Source organism: Oncorhynchus mykiss, chromosome 3 (assembly GCF_057628025.1).
Source record: "Oncorhynchus mykiss isolate SJ-2025 chromosome 3, ASM5762802v1, whole genome shotgun sequence".
Classification (NCBI taxonomy): Eukaryota; Metazoa; Chordata; class Actinopteri; order Salmoniformes; family Salmonidae; genus Oncorhynchus; species Oncorhynchus mykiss.
This window is the reverse complement of record NC_143024.1, coordinates 36,943,174-36,966,189: the sequence shown is the minus strand read 5'-3', so window position 1 is coordinate 36,966,189 and position 23,016 is coordinate 36,943,174. Positions and strand designations below refer to the sequence as shown.

Below are 23,016 nucleotides of genomic sequence, written 5' to 3'. Positions count from 1 at the left end.
ACAACCACTGTGATTATTTTTATTTGACCCTGCTGGTCATCTATGAACATTTGAACATCTTGGCCATGTTGTTATAATCGAAGAGGACTGGCCACCTCTCATAGCCTGGCTCCTCTCTAGTTTTCTTCCTAGGTTCTGGCCTTTCTAGTGAGTTTTTCCTAGCCACTGTGCTTCTACACCTGCATTTCTTGCTGTTTGGGGTTTTAGGCTGGGTTTCTGTACAGCACTTTGAGATATCAGCTGATGTAAGAAGGGCTTTATAAATACATTTGAACCCTAAGGAGCGTAAACACATCCTCTGGTCCGGAGAGACAATCAGCATCAACAAACAGCACGGTCTGGTGGAGGGGCTGACCAAGGCCACCCGAGTGCTTAGTCATTATGGCGATCGCAAGATGAAGTCAGTCATCCCTGTGCCTTACTCTGTGTCGCTGCCCACGGACCCATCCTACCAGCTGCTGGTCCTAGCGTCCAGTGACCTCTGGGAAGTATTGGATGATCACGCAGTGGCTGAGAGAGCTGACTGTCATTGAGTTGACTCAACAGAAATTAATATTGAAGACCCTGTGCCTCATGCAAACTGTTGAGGATTCGTCCGTTTCAGATTCAGTCAAGTCCAGGGTCATCTACTTTTGATACTGAAGAACCTTCCAGTGTCAAGGATGAGGACAATCCACCAGAGTTGGACATGCCAGAGACTATGGGGGGTAGCTAGAGATATGCAAATGCAGAGGAAACAGAGAGACAATAAATCCTCAGTCCTGCAGCAGTGAGGTCAATGTGAAGGAAACTATGGCTGACAGTCTGAAGAATCTCACCTTGAACTACGAGTGCCTTGCAGCTGACATTTGTAGAGAGCTAATGGACACAGTGTTGGTCTCAGGTTCAAAGGAAAACATTTCAGTCATGGTCATACTTATTCAGGGGTTGGATGTGCTCAGAGAAAATACTCTCAAAGGAGTTGACAAACCAAACAAATACCACGCAATTATAACTTCAGACCAATTTTTCAAGTTTTGCAGAGAATGAATAGCTCTTGCATTTCTTGTGATATCAAAAACATAAAGGCATACAATATACCTAATTTATTGACTTGTACCCTCACACTCAAACTGATCAGTCCTTCACTAGTCATGTTTGACATTGTTAAATCCACCTGGCTTCAGAAAGACTACCAGTCAGTTAGTACCACGTCCGGTTGTTTGAGGCAATAGGTTAGCAAGTCCGACACAGTGCATCAGTTTTATAAATTGTAATGGCCAAGCATTAATTAAAATTATAACCAACAATTGTGCAATGCAATAGTCCTCTCAAATATGAACAGACCATTGAGAAAAGTAACAAGACACAGGAGATACAATTGAATTGTTAATAACACTACATATTTAAAAAGAACACCATTGATTAGCATTTAACCAGTTTGTTTGTGACAAGGTAACAAACCAATAGCAGACCTAGACCTACATTGGTGTACTGTAAAATTGTTCGGAATCTCTAGATACTTTCCTGACAAGCTTATGCCCTCCAAGCTGTATTGGTAGAAGACAACATTGCAACACCCTATATAACAGAGTAATATTCCACAGACTGATGATAGGTAATAGTCAAGACTTATGTTGGTGCATGGTTTGAGGCCTACTTTTAAACACCACTAATTCTGACAAGTTGATAACTGAACAATAACAGTTTGGGGAAACAAAGGACTAGTCATATGTTAGGTGTTATGTTAGCAAGACATTTTACAAAACTTGTCTGAGCATGTCCAACTGTCTCAGTGTTCTTCCTTAAATCAATGTATCAACCAGAGAATATTGTGGTTTGAAGGACTTCCCATGATGCACAAGGCAGTCATCATAGATGTGACACACTTGCAGAGTCACCAGCCATCCAATCACAAAACCACCCTTTTATCCTATTCAACCGGTTGCAGTGGGCCAGTGGTGTAATGGCGTTGGATGTTCTTGCCAAACTTCTCTGCAGACGGAGATGTCATCATCTCGGCAGCAGGTGCAAGGGGGAATGCTTGATTTGATAGTCCTTACCTGACACTGCTTCAATAATGGTATTATACCCAGTACAAACTGTCATAGCCTCCAGGCATTTCACAATGGGGGAATTTGATTTGTTCTGGTTGGAAGGACACTCAACTCACTTTTACCCCCAGTCCAATAACCCTATGACCTAGGTTACACTTTCTCTTCAGGGAATCAGTCACACACACACACTGCTTACTCTCTCTCGTAGGGGCTAGTCTTCCAACTGAAGTAAAAAAATAAAATAAAAAAATGTTTTAGGCCTTGTAGTGATACATGCATACATTATACTGATATACACTTTAAAATGAAAAGTAAAACCAAACAAAGTATTAGAAATGCAGCTATACAGAGTCTTCAGCTATTCCCAGGAGAAAGGACGAGAGGTGGAAGGTCTGATGTCAGGAAGGGGAACACCATGTCCAGATGTGATTCAGAGTTAGGAAGAGTGGGCCAGGTTTAGGTACTGCAGCAGGAGCGGCTGGCTGGCTGAGCTGTCTCCGTAAGATCCACTCCCCGGTTCCGTCCACTGTTCGCTCCGGCAGCTTGAGGCTCGTTCTTGGGTAATTTCTTTGCTGTGAAGCAATAGGGGAAAAAAATGTATGACATATGTATCTATTATCAGATTGATAGAATCTTTAACATTTTCAAACTAAGTGTAATGAACATGGAACATAAAACACTTACCAATAGCCATGAACATTTCATTAACATTCATAGAGGTCTTTGCTGATGTTTCCATGAACAGTAAACTGTTATCATCTGCGTATGACTGGGCATCCTGGAAGAAAACCACCAAAATCAGTCAATATGCAACAAAGGTTGTGTTTAACTGCCTTATAGGTCAAATTGTATGATGACTCCAATGAGAATAAAACTAGCACAGTGTAATGTTCAATAGCAAATTCACTGGCACAAACCTGAAAATCCAATGCTCGTTTGTTTGCAAGGTCAGCTTTGTTCCCAGCCAACGCTATTACAATATTTGGACTGGCTTGTCTCTGAAGCTCCTTAACCCAGTTCTTTGCTCGTGCAAAGGACTCCTGGCAAACAGCAGAGGATGAGAGATTAAGTCAGAAAATAACAAGGTCCTTGCAGAAGAATGACAACACAACCACTCCCTTCATTCCCTGGTTATGCGATTGACTTTGCAGGATATCCAAGACGTGGTCTCGTTAAAGGAGAACATCTATAAAATATGACAATTAGATAATGTTCCCCAGCTTACATGTATGGGGAGTTCGTCAACGAGATGTATCATATTGCTGAGTTGAAGTCATGCTCTGCTCCAAACATTGGCTTAAGATTTGTGTACAAAACTTTGAGTTAGAAAACCAAGCTCTTTTGACATCTTATTTCCATGGAATACAATGTTCTAACAACTTCTCAGCAAACGTCTCAGCAAATAGAGCAAAATCAGACATGGGGATCAAAATAGAATTTCTCATTGGAGTTGCTCTTTTATTTTTTTAACCAGGTTTGTTAATCTCTTTTACAAGAGAGACCTGGCCAAAATAGCGGCACAGGGTATCAGAAACATTTACAACATAACATATACATTTACACATTGAACAGAAAGATGGTTTGGGAAAGTGTGGTGCAACTAGGGGTCAAAACATTGACAGCCCCTCAATTAAGTTGTTAAAACAAAAGTACCCTAGATGTGACAGGTTTGTTAGGACCAAATTAAATGAATAGGGATATTTTAGACTTGTCAAATCTAAGAACTACAGAAAAGTGCTTGAAAACATGTCAGCAAAACGAGGCTAGCCTTTTTCTCAATCTTTTCTTCAGATTCTCAACTATTCTCATATAGGGCATAATCGTCAAACTCCAGCTAAATTTTCACTAAATGTCTTCAGCTGTACCTAATGCTATACAGTTCATTCGGAAAGTATTCGGCCCTTGACAGTTTCCACATATTGTTACGTTACAGTCTTATACTAATATGGATCCAATTGTTTGTTCCCCCTCATAAAATCTACACACAATACCCCATAATGACAAAGCAAAAACAGGCATAGAAATTTTTGCAAATTTTTTATTTTTTATTATTAAAGAACAAAAAATATCCCATTTACATAAGTACTCAGATCCTTTACTCAGTACTTTGTTGAAGCACCATTGGCAAAGATTACAGCCTCAAGTGTTCTTGGGTATGACGCTACAAGCTTGGCACACTTGACTTGAACCCTGTCAAGCTCTGTCAGGTTTGATGGGGAGCTATTTTCAGGTCTCTCCAGAAAAGTTCAATCGAGTTCAAGTCCGGGCTCTGAATGGGCCACTCAAGGACATCCAGAGACTTGTCCCAAAACCACTCCTGTGTTTTCTTGGATGTGTGCTTAGGATCATTGTCCTGTTGGAAGGTGAACCTTCACCCCAGTCTGAGGTCCTGAGCCCCCTGGAGCAGGTTTTCATCAATGATCTCACTGTACTTTTCTCTGTTCATATTTCCATCGATCATGACTAATCTTCCAGTCCCTGCAGCTGAAAAACATCCCCACAGCATGATGCTGCCACAACCATAGGGATAGTGCCAGGTTCCCTCAAGATGTGACACTTGGCCTTCAGGCCAAAGAGTTTAATCTTGGTTTCATCAGACCAGAGAATCTTGTTTGTCATGGTCGGATATTCCTTTAGCGAGCTGTCATGTGCCGTTTACTGAAGAGGGGCTTCCATCTGGCCACTCCACCATCAAGGCCTAATTGGTGGTGTGCTGCAGAGATACTAGTCCTTCTGGAAGGTTCTCCCATCTCCACAGAGGAACTCAGGCTCTGACAGAGTGACAATCAGGTTCTTGGTCACCTCCCTGGCCTAGGCCCTTCTCCCCCGATTCCTCAGTTTGGCCGGGCGGCCAGCTCTAGGAAGAGTCTTGGTGGTTCCAAACTTCTTCCATTTAAAAATGATGAGGCCACTGATGAGGCCACCTTCAATGCTACAGAAGTGTTTTGGTACCTTTCGACCAAAACTGTGCCTCGACACAATCCTGTCTCGGATATCTACGGACAATTCATTCGACCTCATGGCTTGGTTTTTTTCTCTGACATGCATTGTCAACTGTGGGACCTTTTACAGACAGGTGTGCGCCTTTCCAAATCATGTTCAATCAATTTAATTTACCACAGGTGGACTCCAATCAAGTTGTAGAAACATCTCAACAATGATCAATGGAAACAGGATGCATTGGAGCTCAATTTCGAGTCTCATTGCAAAGGGTCTAAATACTTACAGTTGAAGTCGGAAGTTAACATAATTAGGTTGGAGTCATTAAAACCCGTTTTTCAACCACTCCACAAATGTCTTGTTAAGTTGGCAAGTCGGTTAAAACATCTACTTTGTGCATGACAAGTAATTTTTCCAACAATTGTTTACAGAGATTATTTCACTAATAATTCACTGTATCCCAAATCCACTGTGCCTTTAAATAGCTTGGAAAATTCCAGAAATTATGTCATGGATTTAGAAGCTTCTGATATGCTAATTTACATAATTTGAGTCAATTGGGGATGCACTTCAAGGCCTACATTCAAACTCAGTGCCTCTTTGCTTGACATCATGGGAAAATCAAAAGAAATCAGCCAAGACCCCAAAATGGTAGGCCTCCAAGTCTGGTTCATCCTTGGGAGCAATTTCCAAACGCATGAAGGTACCACGTTCATCTGTACAAACAATAGTACACAAGTATAATCAACATGGGACCACGCAGCCGTCATACAGCTCAGGAAGGAGACGCGTTCTGTCTCCTAGAGATGAATGTACTTTGGTGCGAAAAGTGCAAATCAATCCCAGAACAGCAGCAAAGGACCTTGTGAAGATGCTGGAGGAAACAGGTACAAAAGTATCTATATCCACAGTAAAACAAGTCATATATCGACATAACCTGAAAGGCCGCTCAGCAAGGAAGAAGCCACTGCTCCAAAACAGCCATAGAAAAGCAAGACTAAGGTTTGCAACTGCACATGGGGACAAAGATTGTACTTTTGGGATACATTTCCTCTCGTCTGATGAAACAAAAATATAACTGTTTGGCCATAATGACCATCATTATGTTTGGAGGAAAAAGGGTGAGGCTTGCAAGCCGAACAACACCATCCCAACCGTGAAGCATGTGGGTGGCAGCATCATGTTGTGGGGGTGCTTTGCTGCAGGAGGGACTGGTGCAATTCACAAAATAGATGGCGTCATGAGGGAGGAAAAATATGGGGATATATTGAAGCAACATCTTAAGACATCAGTCAGGAAGTTAAAGCTTGGTCGCAAATGGGTCTTCCAAATGGACAATGACCCCAAGCATACTTCCAAAGTTGTGGCAAAATGGCAGAAGGACAACAGAGTCAAGGTATTGGAGTGGCCATCACAAAGCCCTGACCTCAATCAAATAGAAAATGTGTGGGCAGAACTGAAAAAGCGTGTGTGAGCAAGGAGGCCTACAAACCTGACTCATTTACACCAGCTATGTCAGGAGGAATGGGCCAAAATTCACCTAAACTATTGTGAGAAGCTTGTGGAAGGCTACCTGAAACGTTTGACCCAAGTTAAACAATTTAAAGGCAATGCTACCAAATACTAATTGAGTGTATGTAAACTTCTGACCCAATGGGAATGTGATGAAAGAAATAAAAGTTGAAATAAATCATTCTCTCTACTATTATTCTGACATTTCACATTCTTAAAATAAAGTGGTGATCCTAACTGACCTAAGACAGGGAATTTTTATTTGGATTAAATGTCAGGAATTGTGAAAAACTGAGTTTAAATGTATTTGGCTAAGGTGTATGTAAACCCCCGACTTCAAACGTATGTAAATATGGTATTTCTGTTTTTAATCACTTTGTCATTATGGTATCTGTTTTTTTATTTTTAATACATGTTAATGTCTAAAACCCTGTTTTCGCTTTGTCATTATGGGACATTGTGTGTAGATTGAGGGAAAGGGTCTGAATACTTTCCAAATGCACTGTACCTAATTTATAAGTCTCTTATAATGTGTGACAGAGTGCATAAACCTGGCTGCTGACTCACTTTGTTAGTTATGTCGTAGACCACGATGGCGGCCTGGGCACCTCTGTAGTACATAGGTGCTAGGCTGTGGTAGCGCTCCTGACCAGCTGTGTCCCAGATCTCAAACTTGACTGTTGTGTCATCCAAACATACTGTCTGAGTCAGGAAGGCAGCTGGGAGGGGAATAACAGTCATTGCAGCATTTAGAATTTTGTTTGCAGTAGGCTATAAGAAAAACAGCTGGCTGTCCAGTTTCCAACAATGGACTAATATATATCATGGGAGATTGCATAACCTACAGAATGTAGTGAGAATCAACACAGGACAAAAATATAGTGGTTTTGGGTTAGGTCCATTCCACTAACACATGAATAGAAGATGTCAGATCAGCCTACCTCCAATTGTGCTCTCTTGGAATTCATGAAACTGGCCCTTGACAAAACGAAGTACCAGACTGGACTTTCCCACAGCGGACTCCCCTAAGAGTACTAATTTGAACTGGGAGATCTTGTTGCCTGTGTTCGGCCCATTGGGTCGTGTTGCACCACCCCTACTTGCCATGTCCTTACACCCCAGTCTCTTTCTCTGGATGCAGAAGTACTGCTTGTATGGTCACTCCTAGAACTGCCAAAATGAGATGTCACATTACTTAAATTGTCAACAGATCAACAGTGAATAAAGTAGTGTGGGGAAAACAAATGCAACTACAAAATAATACATAATTATCAACTTTGACGTTTAATTGGATAGAAATTATTCAATTAGCTTTGTCTCTGATCATCATTGTAATATCATTAAATCACAGGATGTAGCTACTTAAAACTAGACAATCTTTGGAAATGTGACGACGACTTTCACTTGGCTATTAGCTAGTAACGTTAGACTTGTTTACAAAGACTATATTACACTTATTTCTTAACTGACCCAACAAGTAAACATAACAAGCCCATGTCTAGCCAAAAATAATTGCAGTGAAGACATGTGGTTCGAACTCGTGTTACGTAAGTCTTGCCCACTAATAACCAGTGTTGACTAGCTAGCTAGTCAGTTAGGATGGCGGCTCAAACTTGTTATCAACAAGCACTGTGTCCGTCGAAAAATAATGATTAGCTTTCTCAGTCCCACCCATTGGTTCAATCTTGTTTTAGACAAATTGGTTAGCTAGCTAGCTAGTTCACGGTAGATAGCCAGCCAGTTACAGCTAGATAACTAGCTTTATTTAGATTAGGTGGCATGACGTGTACTGTTAGCTGCTAGCTAGTTTACTATAGCTAGCTAACTACACACATATTGAATAATTTAGCTAGTTCGCTAAGCTAGCTCGTACACGAAAGCTATCAGTCTTACTGTTCGTAAACTACATAAGGTTGAACCACACCTCACCCTGCTTCACACACGCAAATACGTAGTAACTAGGAAGCTAACCACACATATACATACACATTGCAATGACCAACTCACAGCGGTATATTAAGAACGGGTCAACTGTTGGTTTATTATTTGATGTGAGCTAGCTAACAAAACATAGCTTTCGGCCTAGCAAGCTAGTTCTGCCGGTAAATCAGCTAGCGAGAATGATATCTACTTACCCTATCCGAGTTAACTAACTAGCTAGGTAGCTGAATGGATTTCAAAAAAATAATATTTTCGGGCACTCAAATATATTCACAGGGCGAGAAATGTCATAAAACTTGTCCCTTTCCCACTTCTTCCAACTTCCCGTTTGTTTTGCATGGCACAGTGTATGATGATAGATCGAATGGCTACGTAGCACTGAGAATAAACCAATCACACACACATGTTCCAATTTGTGAACGTGTTAAAGGGGCAATCTGCACTTGAAACAACAACGCGTTCATCATACCCCGCCACTGTTTCGGTCAAATCTGAGGGATGGGACTGGAGAAATGTAACAGCTCTCAAATTAATAGACAGATCTATGGATACCGGACTGGCCATCCATGGTATCAACATTATAGTTTTAACTATGTTTTGAGGTTATACAACGTTTGTTTACATTTACTTTGTTGGAGTAAAACAAACGTATATTTAGGGTTCTGGTGGGGTCCGACAGTTGAACTAAGTTCAATAGGCATTTATAAGTTATATTCTTAAAGAAATAATTGGTACATATAATTAATTTACAAGTCCAAAAATCGATGTAGCAACTGCAGATTGGCTCTTTAATGAAAGGATCAGGGAAACTAATCGTTTTATAAGGCAAAGAGGAAATGTTACACAAGTGTGCTAACTAATTCACAAAAAACCTTTGTAACATATGACGTAGCAAACTTTATGTCATAACATGCCATACTGCCAAAGTGTAGGCTAAAGGCAAACATGGGCATGCATTTGAAATGTTCATAATCATACAGGTTCTTAATTGGGGTTGGTTGGGATTTAACCATTGTTTCTTTAACATTTCTTAGTTTGGGTCTGAAAAAATTGTTTCCATTCATCAGTTTCAAAGACAAGTCATTACATTATATATATTTTTTTTTTTTACAAAAACTTTAATTATTCAATACATTCTAAATCACCATAACATAAATCAGCATAGATGCGGTAAATGGAACGCAGAGTTTACATTGCCCAGGTTGGCGCACATCCAACAAATCCGTCATGATGTATGCATTGTAGAAGGCCTACAATGTGGTTACTTGAGTCCGATTTTGATATATTTAGCTGTTTTTGCTTTAGAAGTTGTCCCTTTTCAGGTTTAGAATAAGTGTCTGCTAAATGCTAACTCCCTTTCAGATAAACTGGTTAGCATAGCTAGCATGCAGAAATCAGTAGTGGTAGTCTGTCGTTGATTGGTGACAATGACATGAACATGTGCTGGGGTTGACATCTATACAAGCATTATACTCCAATTTTTACCTCAACATAGTGTGAAATACACAAACAATAGCCTAAATGTAGGCACATTTTGCTGAGAGGTAATGAGAAGATTGGGATATTTCCCTCACGGATCTTTTCCACACGCGTTTCCATGTCAATTCCATTGTTTTGATCGAGTTCGATTGACCTCTTTACGCTGGAGTCATATTTTCCCCGCATAGTAAAAAATACATTTTAAAAATGTTTTTTTTTAACATTTTTATGTATTTGTATTTATTATTTATTTATTTATATTGCCATAGTAATTATCACAAGGTATAATTTTGGTGTCTTTATTCTAGAACTCTTGCACAGTAAGCCTATAATTATAGCACCAATCAGATCAAGCCTCGGTTTCCTAGTGGCGGTTGCCATGTGACTCGAGATAAACATTCTATCAGAATGTCCTGGAATTTGATACAAAGTAGCCATCTTAAGCTTCTCTCTTCAGAATGAAACATTGTAACTAGCAACTAGACATGTAAACCCGTGTTGAGTAGGCTACATATTTTTTATAGCAACTTGTTGATACGCTAACGATATGAATATGATAGAAAGGAATGCAACCAACACCTGGAAATACACCGAAAGTTTACCGAATATTCGAAGGGTAACAAGCAAATAGGCTTGGTAGCCTAGTTATTTCTTTGCGTTTGACTGATTCATCTGGTAACTATTTTATCTCGCAAGATGTGCGTATATGATGCGGTCTACTGTAAATGCATGTTACCATACTGTATGTCTATGATATCCCCATGTCACCTAGGCTGGGAAACTTATTCCTGTAGGTGACAGAGCTAAGGCTTGCTTACAAGAAATATCACCCAAGGTAAGTTGAGATCGTGCTGCCAAATAATAAACATAAATATGATATAGCTAGATCAACACACTAACTGAATTAACATCACTACCAAACTGTCCTGAATGGCAATATACAATAGGGTCTGACGTGCCTGGGATATACAGTGCAGTCCTTTGTCATTCTCCTTTTTGCCTCAGCAGCATGTTTAGGGGGGGATTGTGCACAAGTGCATGTGTCTGTTTGTGTGGGTGTATATTCACTGTCTCACACCTTCATTTTAAAGCCCCAAACCCCACCAGTAGTGAGGAAGTTTCTCAACACAACACGCCCAGGTGCAGGGGCTATCCGAGTGTTCCATGGGAAAGCCAACGACCCTGATATTGCCAGTACTCTAGTTCATGGAGTGAGCAGCCAAGCTTCTATTTCTGTGAGTAGAGGCCTAAATAAACAGACATGTATAGTGAGTTTTAAGCTAACTAGCCTCAGGTTTACAGATGTTACAGATGTAGGATCTTAATTTGATCACTATTTTGTTGCTGAGAATTTTTACTGCATGACAGGAAATGCAAACTTGTAGTGTTTTCATGGTTAAAAAATGCTTCTAAAGTTTCTAATTTCCAGACTTGATTTGCCCTAACAAAAAATGTATCAAACGCTACAGAAAATGTCCATGAATTAGGGTCCACATAATAATTCAAATTTCCTGTTGCAGGATTGTTTTCCTGCTGTAGCAAACTGGCTAAAATGAAGATCCTACATCTGTAGATGCATTTAACATGGTAGAGATCATCCACACATTAATTCATGGAATTGATATGGTTGCATTTGTTCCTGTATTTCCTACAGGGTGGATTAGTGATCAACCCACCACCTAAGACCATCTATCAACAGAGGTTACATCAGCTCAGTGAAGCTGGGTATTCCACCAATCAAAAAGCCCCCCTGGGCAGGTCACATGATCAAAGCCCTGGGCTTCCAAATTGTCTCGACATTGGCAACGCCACATTTGGTGTGAAATCCCCCAAAAGTGAGTCAGACAATAAAGAAAGACCCTAGAAGCTACAATGTGTCACAATGAACATTCATATTATGACTGAAAGACATATCCACAAGCCTTCATGTACAAGTGTGTTCCTTCTGATCCAGGTGCAGCTGCAGGTGTGATTATCAACCCACCTAAAAGTGCAGAGCAGGTGGCGACAGAGGCTCAGGAGGGACACCAGTCTTATATCCGCTCCCACAATGCCTACTTTGTCGGTGAGTATTGTGGACATTTGTCTCTCTTTGGTTCTGACAGTGTTCAAATGGGGACTTCATTTTGTCTTGAAAGTCATTTATATGCTATTCAATATGTTGTTTTACACATTGATTTAACACCCATAATTTTCAGACACATTTCTGAAAAAACACCATAGCCAGTGGTTAAACACACAAGTCGATATTTCTCTGTTTGATTTTAGCCTGGGTAAATCCATCATAACTGTGTTGTGTCCCAGGTGAACAGGTTGATAGGAAATACAAGTGGAGCCATTATGGAAAGGACGGCAGGTTCGGAGTGCCTACTCCCCACCACAACGATGGACGCAGTGTCTCCAAATCTCTCCACTGGTTGTGTGATACTCAGAAGTAAGCACTTATCTTACCTTATGTTTATTCAAAACACTTGACTTCTTATCGCTCATCACCATTCAGTGTCACACAATGCATTGCCAACAGTCATGACATCAAATGTTGATTTGTGTACTGCTATTTTTCCAATAGGCATAACAGTGCAAAGTTTGTTTCTCGGAGATGTGATGACTTCAGGGAAAGGACACAGCCACAGATTGGCAAGGTGCATGACCCGTAAGTCTATCACATTAACTCTTTAATGCAGATCTAGTTAAATGCCTGTTCAGTGTACGTTCCAGACCTGTGTATTGCACAACTCATGCCAAGCTACTACAGCAGCTTTAATTCCTCTGTTCCCGGCCTTTTATAGCATAGCAGACACATTGAAAGTGCCAGCAGGTCACACATTTGGAATCTTGATGCGGCCAGATGACTTTGGTGAGTCAAATTTGAATTAATAAAAGGACACATATTCATAAAAGGACACATATTGAGTTTTCTATTACAATGCCATAATGAAATTGGTAAAAATGGGTCAAGCTATAATGTAGTCTAGAGGGGTGACCAAAATGTAAGCCTTTTGTTATTGTTTGAAGATGAAGAATTTGGTTTAACTTTCTCCACAGGTGCGGGTGACCTTCTCCACTCAACCCCTCCAGCAGAGTACCAGAAAGGCACAGACAGACAGCGCACCCTGGTCAGTGCTGTACGCCAGCACCTCAAGAAGGTCAACTTCCACCACTTTAACTCCCTGCTGCAGGCCTTCAGGCACTACGACAAGGTAACAAACAGTGCATTCGGAAGGTACCCCTTGACTTTTTCCACATTTTGTTACGTTACAGCCTTATTCTAAAATGGATTAAATAAATAAATAAATCCTCATCAATCTACACACAATACCCCATAATGACAAAGCAAAAACGTGTTTTTAGAAAACTTTACAAATTTATTACAAATAAAAAACAAATACCTTATTTACTTAAGTATCCAGACCCTTTGCTATGAGACTCGAAATTGAGCTCAGGTGCATCCTGTTTCCATTGATCATCCTTGAGATGTGTCTACAACTTGATTGGAGTCCACCTATGGTAAATTTAATTAATTGGACATGATTTGTAAAGGCACACACCTGCCTATATAAGGTCCCACAGTTGACAGTGCATGTCAGAGCAAAAACCAAGCCATGAGGTCGAAGGAATTTTCTGTAGAGATCCAAGACAGGATTGTGTCGAGGCACAGATCTGGGGAAGGGTACCAAAAAAATGTCTGCAGCATTGGAGATCCCCATGAACACAGTGGCCTCCATCATTCTTAAATGGAAGAAGTTTGGTACCGCCAAGACTCTTCCTAGAGCTGGCCGCCTGGCCAAACAGAGGAATTGGGGGAGAAGGGTCTAAGCCAGGGAGGTGACCAAGAACCTGATTGTCACTCTGACAGAGTTTCAGAGTTCTTCTGTGGAGATGGGAGAACCTCCCAGAAGGACAACAATCTCTGCAGCACTTCACTAATCAGGCCTTTATGGTAGTAACCAGGCGGAAGCCATTCTTCAGTAAAAGGCACATGACAGCCCGCTTGGAGTTTGCCAAAATGCACCTAAAGGACTCTCAGACCATGAAAAACAAGATTATTTGGTCTGATGAAACCAAGATTGAACTCTTTGACCTGAATGTTGTGTCACGTCTGGAGAACACCTGGCATCATCCCTATGGTGGTGGTGGCAGCATCGTGCTGTGGGTATGTTTTTCAGCGGCAGGGACTGGGGGACTATTCAGGATAGAGGGAAAGATGAATGGAGAAAAGTACAGAGCGATCCTTGATGAAAACCTGCTCCAGAGCGCTGAGGACCTCAGACTGGGGCGAAGGTTCACCTTCCAACAGGACAATAACCCTAAGCACACAGCCAAGACAACACAGAAGTGGCTTTGAGATAAGTCTCTGAATGTCCCTGAGTTGCTCAGCCAGAGCCCAGACTTGAACCCGATCTAACATCTCTGGAAAGACCTGAAAATAGCTGTGCTGAGACGCTCCACACCCAACCTGACAGAGCTTGAGAGGATCTGCAGAGAAGAATGGCAGAAACTCCCCAAATACAGGTGTGCCAAGCTTGTAGCATCATACCCAAGAAGACTCAAGGCTGCTATTCCTGCCAAATGTGCTTCAACAAAGGACTGAGTAAAGGGTCTGAATACTTATGTAAATGTAGATTTAAATTTTTTTTTTAATACATTTGCAAAAATGTCTAAACCTGTTTTTGCTTTGTCATTATGGGGTATTTTGTGAAGATTGATGAGGTGGAATAAACTATTTAATACATTTTAGAATAAGGCTGTATCGTAACAATGTGGGAAAAACAAAGGTGTCTGAATGCATTGTATATACTGTATCAACTTGATAATACAACATCGCAATACTTCTGGGAAAGCTTTGCGAAACAGACTCGACCGACCAGACATAAGTTTGGGGTCTGCAAGTCAATGGGAGAAGTGAAAAATGATTCCTTAGTTGTTGACTCCTTAGTTTTCCTGGAATCTAAAGGAACAACCTAGATTCAAGCCAATGTCGAAAGTAGCTGACCATGTTAGTACTCCAACTTTGTGAAAGTGGCTGACGCATTTTCATAAAAAACTACTTAATATCGAAGGAGTGCCTCTGATTTGATTGCCTGCACATGCACAGTTTGGCGTGAGACTTCCATTAGACCTGATGAGATGTTTCTGCGCATGAGCTTAGCTAACCAACGTCGCCATGACATTGCCTACAAGCATGATCTGGGATTTCTATTGGAGAATCAGTTTCTAGATATCTTCATACTGTACTGTCTTTGATAATATTATGTTGGTTTGAGATAGACACAACCTCTGTTCAGTCTGTCTGTGTGTGTGCTACGTGCTTGCGTTTGTGTGTGTGTGTGCGACTCCACAGAAGGGTCAGGGTGTGATCGACAAGGAGGACCTGCGGGACGTGTGTCGTCAGTTTAACCTGGACCTGAGTGGGCCGATGCTGGATGACTTGATGGAGTACTGTGACGTGGACAAAGACGGACTCATCAACTTTCTGGAGTTTGCCAACTTCCTCAACTGGAAGGACAAAATGCCCATCAGTAAAGTGGAGCAGCGCATTCTGACCAGTGGTTAGTTACAGTGTCTAAGCATAGAAATATAATTACTAGAAGGCTCATTCCCATTCAAGTCAACGTTCTGTGATTGGTGGACTGGCAGTAATTCTATTCCCTTTTGATTGACAACTCTACCTCAGAGTGTAAGACCAGCACAGCCCCAGATAACATGCAGAGAGAGACTCTCCCTGTGAGACCTGCAGCCTCAGAGGCTTTGGCCAGACCGGAGGACCTGGAGCCTGCAGAGGTGGGCAGCATGCTGAAGACCCCCAAGACCCTCAACAGACCCAGGACCATCCAGGACCGCTTCGTCACCTCCTCCTCTCTCATCCGGGCTGTCGTGGGTGGTCTCCCTACAACTGGTCAGTTGTGGTTGTGTTGTCTTGTAACACTTCACTGTCCAGGTTTACCTCAAACTACAGTAAATATATATTTAGGTGAAAGATGCATGAAGAATTTGATATACACTACCGTTCAAAAGTTTGGTGTCACTAAGATATTTCCTGTTTTTGAAAGAAAAGCCATTTTTTTTTGTCCATTTGAAAATAACATCAGATTGATCAGAAATACAGTGTAGCCATTGTTAATGTTGTAAATGACTTGTGTAGCTGGAAACAGCTACACAGTGTCCAATGGCACGTTGTGTTAGCTAATCCAAGTTGATCATTTTAAAACGCTAATTGATCATTAGAAAACCCTTTTGCAATTGTTAGCACAGACAAAAACTGTTTTGCTGATTTCAAAGAAGCAATAAAACTGGCCTTCTTTAGACTAGTTGAGTATCTGGAGCATCAGCATTTGTGGATTTGACTACAGGCTCAAAATGGCCAGAAGCAAAGACTTCTCTTCTGAAACTCATTAGTCTATTCTTGTTCTGAGAAATGAAGGCTATTCCATGCAAGAAAATGCCAAGAAACTGACTATCTGGTACAACGCTGTGTACTACTCCCTTCACAGAACATTGCAAACTGGCTCTAACCAGAAGAGAAAGAGGAGTGGGAGGCCCCGGTGCACAACTGAGCAAGAGGACAAGTACATTAGAGTGTCTAGTTTGAGAAACAGACGCCTCACAAGTCCTCAACTGGCAGCTTCATTAAATAATACCCGCAAAACACCAGTCTCAACGTCAACAGTGAAGAGGTGACTCCGGGATGCTGGCCTTCTTGGCAGAGTTCCTCTGTCCAGTGTCTGTTCTTTTGCCCATCTTAATCTTTTCTTTTTATTGGCCAGTCTGAGATATGGCTTTTTCTTTGCAACTCTGCCTAGAAGGCAAGCATCCCGAAGTCGCCTCTTCACTGTTGACGTTGAGACTGGTGTTTTGAGGGTTGGTTGCTGATAATTGGCCTCTGTGCACCTATGTAGATATTCCATAAAAATCAGCCATTTCCAACTACAATAGTCATTTGTAACATTAACAATGTCTACACTGTATTTCTGATCAATTTGATGTTATTTTAATGGACAAAAAAATCTGCTTTTCTTTCAAAAACAAGGACATTTCTAAGTGACCCCAAACGTTTGAATGGTAGTGTAATTCCCATACTTCTCAAAAAAAATTGAGGGACGGACATTTCTCCGAGATTCAGCACACGATTTCTGACATTTGTATCTTTGCATTACAATGGACTGGTAGTCCTTTTCCCCCTGCTTCTCTACATTGTGTGAATCACATTCTCACTGTTTAATTATGACATCTTTCCACTTAGACTATCGTATGTACGGGACTCCCACAGTGCGCACTGACCTGGCGGCCCCGCGGATCAAGCGCGTCAGCGACAGCACTAACTACGGTGACCAGACCACGGCCTTTGACCTCCTGTATCCTACGCTGCACTCCCTAAGGGGAGTCCACAAGGAGCACTTCTTCTGCCCCCGAACCAAAGAGGAGGTACAGAATACCAATGAACCCACTGAAGAATCAAGGGAGAGAAAGAAAGATATGGTCTAGTAGATTTTATAGAATAGCACTGGGACACACAGTACCATGTGGAGGTTTTGTGGGATTTTGTTACAGCATTCAAAATGTAGGAAAAAAATGTTGTTTTAAAAAATTATAATTGGTATGAACAATTCTGCCATTGGAGAAGTGATTGACACAAAATGTTATTGAAATAGGACGGAGCATAAGCAAATCATTTGTGAAAGACATCTTCTGATTCTTATTTCCACCTCAATTTCCTTTTCAGATTGCTGACATATTCCGAAATGTGGGCGTGAGTATTTCCGCGGAGACATTTGAGGAGGTGTGGAAACTGGCATCCATGAGACACCCCACTGGGGACGTGTGTGTGGAGATTTTCCGGGACGTTCTAAAGGAAATTCAAGCTAATTAAATCTGAATAGTATCTTTTACCACCTCAGTATCTATTCCGTGAAAGAAAGTACTTCAAGTATTACATATACTACATAAGTGTTATTCTTCTTTTTTTCCTGTGAGAATAACTATTAATTGTCATATTAACTGTCATTAAAATTATTTTTTGATTGTGGACTATAATGTATTTTCTTATGTAGAGAGCAATAAGCTCTCGAATAAGTCATACCTTTTTTCTGCTTCTAACTACTGCTAACTGAATGCTTACCCTTCCTGCATGTGATAATACACAGTATCTACTCCTGAAACCTAAGTAAATATTGAGAATTATGAGTACCATCATGCCATCGTAGTCTTATCATTTGAAGTCTTATTTATTCTGTCGCACTCTTTGATTAGATTTACACACACATTTACTTTAGTCAGTGTTATAATGTCAATCTGTCAATCCTAGCCTTAGACACACAAACACACAGGCGTGCGTACATGCACACAGGCGTGCGAAAACACCCACCTACTGTACTGACGGCATATTGAAGTAATTGTTTGGAGAACAATATCAACTTGAATAACCAGATGAATAAAAGGTACAGTGTGCATACACTAATCCATGTCAAATCCCAACAACACAGAAATATGTGTTAATAAACACAACACATTAGCTTTTGTCTGTGTTTTATCACTTGAATTATTCTACTACTGTAAATGACCATTTAACAATCTGACACCCTGGCGTGGTGAATTGGCTAATATGCTATAAACATATTCACTAGCATTTTAACATAAGTAAAGCGATCCACACTCATAATCACATTAGGAATAACCAGGAAGCGTCTCTAACCAGAACCCCCTACGCACCTGCCCATATTACCACGCCTGGAAATTATAATAATCCACACCCATATTTCATTATGCATGAATGAATGCTTGCTAATGAAGGAATTGTCTCTCTATTTGATGCATCATTAATAGTGTGATTTAAGAGTTGACAGAATTGGATGACACAGCGTTCAATAGCCTGTCGGTGTTATTTTTTTAGATTGTATTTTATTTAACATTTATTTAACTAGGCAAGTCAGTTAAGGACAAATTCTTATTTACAATGATGGCCTGATAGAGGATGTTTGATTTTGTCCCTGGTATAATACATTACAGTACACCGACATCTGTGATTCCTTTGTGATATTTAATCATAATGTCAGATATTTGGGTCCCACTTGAAACAAAGTACAACTTAAAAAGGCTTTAAATAGCATACATAAAGGCTTCCTAGCACTACATAAAGGCTTCCTAGCACTACATAAAGGCTTCCTAGCACTACATAAAGGCTTCCTAGCACTACATAAAGGCTTCACAAATCATCTAAGCATCTGTCATACTCTATAACTGATGCATTAAAGGTGACATGGCCATTACCACTGTAGGGTGAATTGCCAAATGTGACATAACACACTTTGTATGACATGTGCTTATAGATTATTTGTGAAGAATTTATGCTATATAAAGCCTTTACAAGTTGTACTTCCTTTAAAGTGGGACCGGTATGTGTATACTATCCTATCAATGTTTTTTCCAAAACTAAACCGAGGTCACTCGTGTAAAATGTGTATCATATAAACACCTATACGAGGATAAAGGGACTTGCCAGTTATTATCCAACAGCTTTCAATAAACACTCATTCATATTGTGATTTGTGTAACACTATCGCCCCCTTCTGCTGAGGATCGTTGTGTTTATTCATTGTGTCCTACCTTTATAGATGCTATGTGGCATCAATTTTAATTCTGAATAATCAGACAACTAAGTTGTTTCTGGACAATACAGAACAACAGTTTAAACTTGTGACACTCTTTCAAAGAGACAAAAGCTCATACAGTATCACCATGAAGCAGTTTATTTGGTTCTGGGACAAACTGTAACAGCAGGGATATTGTAGGCACTAATTGTTCATGCTGAGGAGATTCAGATAAAGTCTATTGTTTCCAACAAACCTCAGATTGGAGAACTTAGGGAGAAATAATACATCTGTATTTCAGTGTGTATGGCTCTGGTTCCATCCAGTCCACCCTACAAAGCAGCTAGGACTCAATGTGACTCTTCTGTTGACTTGTAATGGTTCAGTTGAGTTTGGGTGCGCTTGGCTGAGTACAATGGTCCTGCTGATTGAAGTCCTGTTGGTTAATAATGTTTTGTTGAGTTGAATGTTGTCGGAACTGAATTAGGTAAACGGTGCTGTGTATGCTTGGTCTGATGCTGTATCCTGGTGACAGAGGTATTCATGGGTCTTGTCCAATCACCCAATCTGTTTCCAGTGCCAGTGCCAGATGTTAGTGACTGTCCAATCAGGTTCAGCTCCCCTGGTCAGCTCCCGGTGGAATCTGAGGGGAGAGAGAGAGAGAGAGAAAGGGGGGAGAGGGAGAGAAACACATTAAAATTAGATTTAATAGGAATTGCTTTAGATTGTTCTATGGTGTTTTAGCACCTCTGCAAAGCGACAAGAGAAGTAGAGTGAATGAGACAGAGAGAGAGCAAGAGAGTGTGACGACAAATATTGTTTATGGAGTATACTTTTGAAGATGAGAAAAGTTGTTTCCAAACAGCTGAGGGAAGACTATTGAAACCAATGCTGACAAACAACCAAACTAATCTTCCCACCATCACCTTGAACATAAGGTGAAGCATCTTAACAGAGCTCTCTTATCCTGCCAAACTGTGTCTCAGCAATGAAAGGGTAAACATAGGAAGTATGACAGGCTTTTAGAAAAGAGTTTAAGACCTGAAACAATGAGAGTGAGATTCTGGCCAACTAGATAGGTGGGTATTAGGTATGACAACCAAACCGTGTGGTCCAATTCCTAACGGGATTTCTGATCAGGAATGGGAGAAGAAGCTTGATCCTACTCCGTGGATCGGAGGTGGATTTAATTCCTGTCATTGTGCTTGGAGCAAATCGCGTAAGTGATTCAGACCAAATCAGAAGTTGCAGCACTGAAGATTTCTCTTCAATTGGTTATCCATAGGCATACTTTTATAGCACTTAGGAAGTGATATAACACATTCATTACACTGTCAACATGGCTGCCATAACACACTACAATACTATGAGACGTAATACAAAAAAAATATAAAAGAATCAAGAGCAACTACAATGTGCTTTCTTTATACACAATATAACTAACTATCTCATGTAGAGGTTTGTATGCCCCCAACCTTTCTCTATGAGATGCAGAAAATTAAGTCTCTTGGTTAAATGTTTCCATTACTTATTGTGGGTTCACAGACATGGAGAAAGTAAAGAAAATATTGACAAACTCTCGCATATCAAATCTCTTTGTTTATCCATCAAGATAGATTAAGAGATTAAGAATTGGTGGAGACACAGCACTAAAAAGTATTTCATTCATATTTAAACATATTTAAGTAAAATTTAGGGGGACTTAATAATTATAATCCAAACATTTGGATGCGTGAAATTAATATTGATTAGTTGGATGCCATGCTTACTCATAGACAGCTGTCACTATCTTCTTCTGTGGGCCGTCTTCTTCAGTGGCGGCCATTTTGAATATCTTGGTACTCTCCGGGTCCTCAGGAACATCAGCAGTGGACATATGCCAGAACCTCATCACAATGAAGCAAAACTTCCTACCTAAGAATAACAGAGCAAGTAGGAAAACAGAGTTAACTAAAGACAAATATACAGAAACAGTGAAGTAGGACAAAGCTATGTATCACACTAACTCACACACACACGCACGCACGCACGCACACGCACACACACACACACACACACACACACACACACACACACACACACACACACACACATACACACACAGCAATACCATTTGAATCAAAAACTATGGAAACTTCCTCTGGCAGAATAAATATAATATCGTCCAATGAGATAGCTAGATGTCTTCTTTGGGTTTCTGAGAGAGCCCTACACCTCTGTTGCGCATAGACCACCATCTGAAATGAAACCAGATAAGACACAGCTTATGGGACGTGGCTATAATCGGGGCCATTGATTCGTCAGAAAACTGATAGAGGAATCTAAAACAGGACACAACACTTTGTCTTTACAATAGAATCATTTAGATGAATATAAAATAGGACTTTGGAGATGGTATGAGTAGGCTACCTCTGTTGATACCAACCCTCTCAGCTCCTCAAAGTTGCCATTGGACATCATGGTGGAGACATGGACCAGTGCCTATTGCAAAGACCAGAGATATGATGAATACAGTGAGTTATGACCCTATCATAAAGCTGTCATAACCCTTATCAAATAAGGGATACAATGATATACCAAAGAGCAGCCTATATATAACACCTGAGAAACCATACCTGCTTGACTCCATTGTCAAATTCCACATTGTTAATGCCCAATTGAAAATAGAGTTCTATCAGGTAGATGTGAACTTTATTCCGAATCCAAGTGAGTGGATCAGGGATGCCGACAACTGTGATGCCATGATGACCATGGCCGCCAGTGCGCTTCCGTTCATTCTCGCTCTCTGTGCAGTAGTGTCTGGATTTCTCATGAGAGAAAACCCCACTTTGTCGCCGCAAGTTATGCAAGCTACATCGTGCGGTCGGTTCTCCAAGCGGACCCGCGGTGCACGTATAGATAGACGTCGATGAACGGCATAGGGGCTGTTTTGGCATCGTGGAATAGGTCCTATTCAAGGGGGAGGCCAGCGATGACACGTATGAGCGCTTTACTAACCCGCGGAGCTCACGGCACGTGGCGATACATGTAAACCGCTGCATCATGCCAACGCACCTGCGAAAGCAAAACGATATAGTATAATTTTCATTCTGGATTTTGATAGAAAGCAATATGCATTCTCCTGTGTGGTTCTTCCGGCAAACTTATGTAACTGTCCGATGCTGTACCCATAATCCCCATGGAAAATACACAACATTTACTGTACCTACAATATCCAGTAGAGGGAACTAAATGTCTACAATTCAGTCATGTACATGGATAGTTTCACAACTAAAATTGTCGGGAGAAAATATGCAAGTTTCTGAGCGTAAAATATTCCCCATGGAACCTTGAATTGCAGAAGTTCTGTAAGGTCTTATTTCTAAAACGTTGCATTCCAGAACCATGCCTTTAAAGCTGCGATATGTAACTTTTTGGGTGACGACCAAATGCACATAGACATTTGAGTTAAAGATCTGTCATCCTTATTGAAAGCATGTCTAAGAAGCAGTAGATCTGTTCTATGTGCTATTTTTATTCTTTCC

General features: G+C 40.7%; 3 protein-coding genes across 4 annotated transcripts; 1 reads left to right on the top strand and 2 right to left on the bottom strand.

The window, feature by feature from the left end:
* Positions 1–1,070: 1,070 nt before the first annotated feature.
* On the bottom strand, positions 1,071–8,846 carry rab5ab (RAB5A, member RAS oncogene family, b). The gene is made up of 6 exons (XM_021594422.3): positions 8,624–8,846; positions 7,430–7,658; positions 7,056–7,207; positions 2,954–3,076; positions 2,721–2,814; positions 1,071–2,608 (listed from the first exon to the last, which is right to left on the bottom strand). Exons 2-6 carry the CDS (start codon positions 7,593–7,595, stop codon positions 2,493–2,495), a joined length of 651 nt encoding a protein of 216 aa, XP_021450097.2. The 5' UTR covers positions 7,596–7,658; positions 8,624–8,846; the 3' UTR covers positions 1,071–2,492.
* A 1,428-nt stretch (positions 8,847–10,274) lies between these two features.
* Positions 10,275–18,095, top strand: efhb (EF-hand domain family, member B). 2 transcript variants are annotated; one of them, XM_021594403.3, is made up of 13 exons: positions 10,275–10,524; positions 10,681–10,743; positions 11,000–11,143; positions 11,563–11,743; positions 11,863–11,973; positions 12,213–12,342; positions 12,478–12,561; positions 12,698–12,765; positions 12,954–13,108; positions 15,250–15,457; positions 15,583–15,804; positions 17,149–17,330; positions 17,629–18,095. In XM_021594403.3, exons 1-13 carry the CDS (start codon positions 10,456–10,458, stop codon positions 17,773–17,775), a joined length of 1,764 nt encoding a protein of 587 aa, XP_021450078.3. In that variant the 5' UTR covers positions 10,275–10,455; the 3' UTR covers positions 17,776–18,095. The 2 variants fall into 2 exon arrangements, with proteins under 2 accessions (XP_021450078.3, XP_090086829.1); XM_090230703.1 differs by having other exon boundaries at positions 10,292–10,583.
* A 1,533-nt stretch (positions 18,096–19,628) lies between these two features.
* On the bottom strand, positions 19,629–22,731 carry si:dkey-82o10.4 (m-AAA protease-interacting protein 1, mitochondrial). The gene is made up of 5 exons (XM_021594415.3): positions 22,108–22,731; positions 21,902–21,973; positions 21,603–21,729; positions 21,262–21,406; positions 19,629–20,135 (listed from the first exon to the last, which is right to left on the bottom strand). Exons 1-5 carry the CDS (start codon positions 22,534–22,536, stop codon positions 20,051–20,053), a joined length of 858 nt encoding a protein of 285 aa, XP_021450090.3. The 5' UTR covers positions 22,537–22,731; the 3' UTR covers positions 19,629–20,050.
* Between the last annotated feature and the right edge of the window lie 285 nt (positions 22,732–23,016).

Excerpts from the sequence above, each read along its gene's own strand:
- efhb (XM_021594403.3), top strand. The coding sequence starts at position 10,456 with ATGAATATGATAGAAAGGAATGCAACCAACACCTGGAAATACACCGAA. Across the intron at positions 10,744-10,999 it reads TACAAGAAATATCACCCAAG|CCCCAAACCCCACCAGTAGT; the intron begins GTAAGTTGAGAT and ends TTCATTTTAAAG. Across the intron at positions 11,744-11,862 it reads TGGTGTGAAATCCCCCAAAA|GTGCAGCTGCAGGTGTGATT; the intron begins GTGAGTCAGACA and ends CTTCTGATCCAG.
- si:dkey-82o10.4 (XM_021594415.3), bottom strand. The coding sequence starts at position 22,536 with ATGATGCAGCGGTTTACATGTATCGCCACGTGCCGTGAGCTCCGCGGG. Across the intron at positions 21,730-21,901 it reads GAGGGTTGGTATCAACAGAG|ATGGTGGTCTATGCGCAACA; the intron begins GTAGCCTACTCA and ends GTTTCATTTCAG. Across the intron at positions 20,136-21,261 it reads ATAGTGACAGCTGTCTATGA|ATTCCACCGGGAGCTGACCA; the intron begins GTAAGCATGGCA and ends CTCTCCCCTCAG.
- rab5ab (XM_021594422.3), bottom strand. The coding sequence starts at position 7,595 with ATGGCAAGTAGGGGTGGTGCAACACGACCCAATGGGCCGAACACAGGC. Across the intron at positions 7,208-7,429 it reads CCAAGAGAGCACAATTGGAG|CTGCCTTCCTGACTCAGACA; the intron begins GTAGGCTGATCT and ends TTCCCCTCCCAG. Across the intron at positions 2,609-2,720 it reads TGAAATGTTCATGGCTATTG|CAAAGAAATTACCCAAGAAC; the intron begins GTAAGTGTTTTA and ends ATTGCTTCACAG.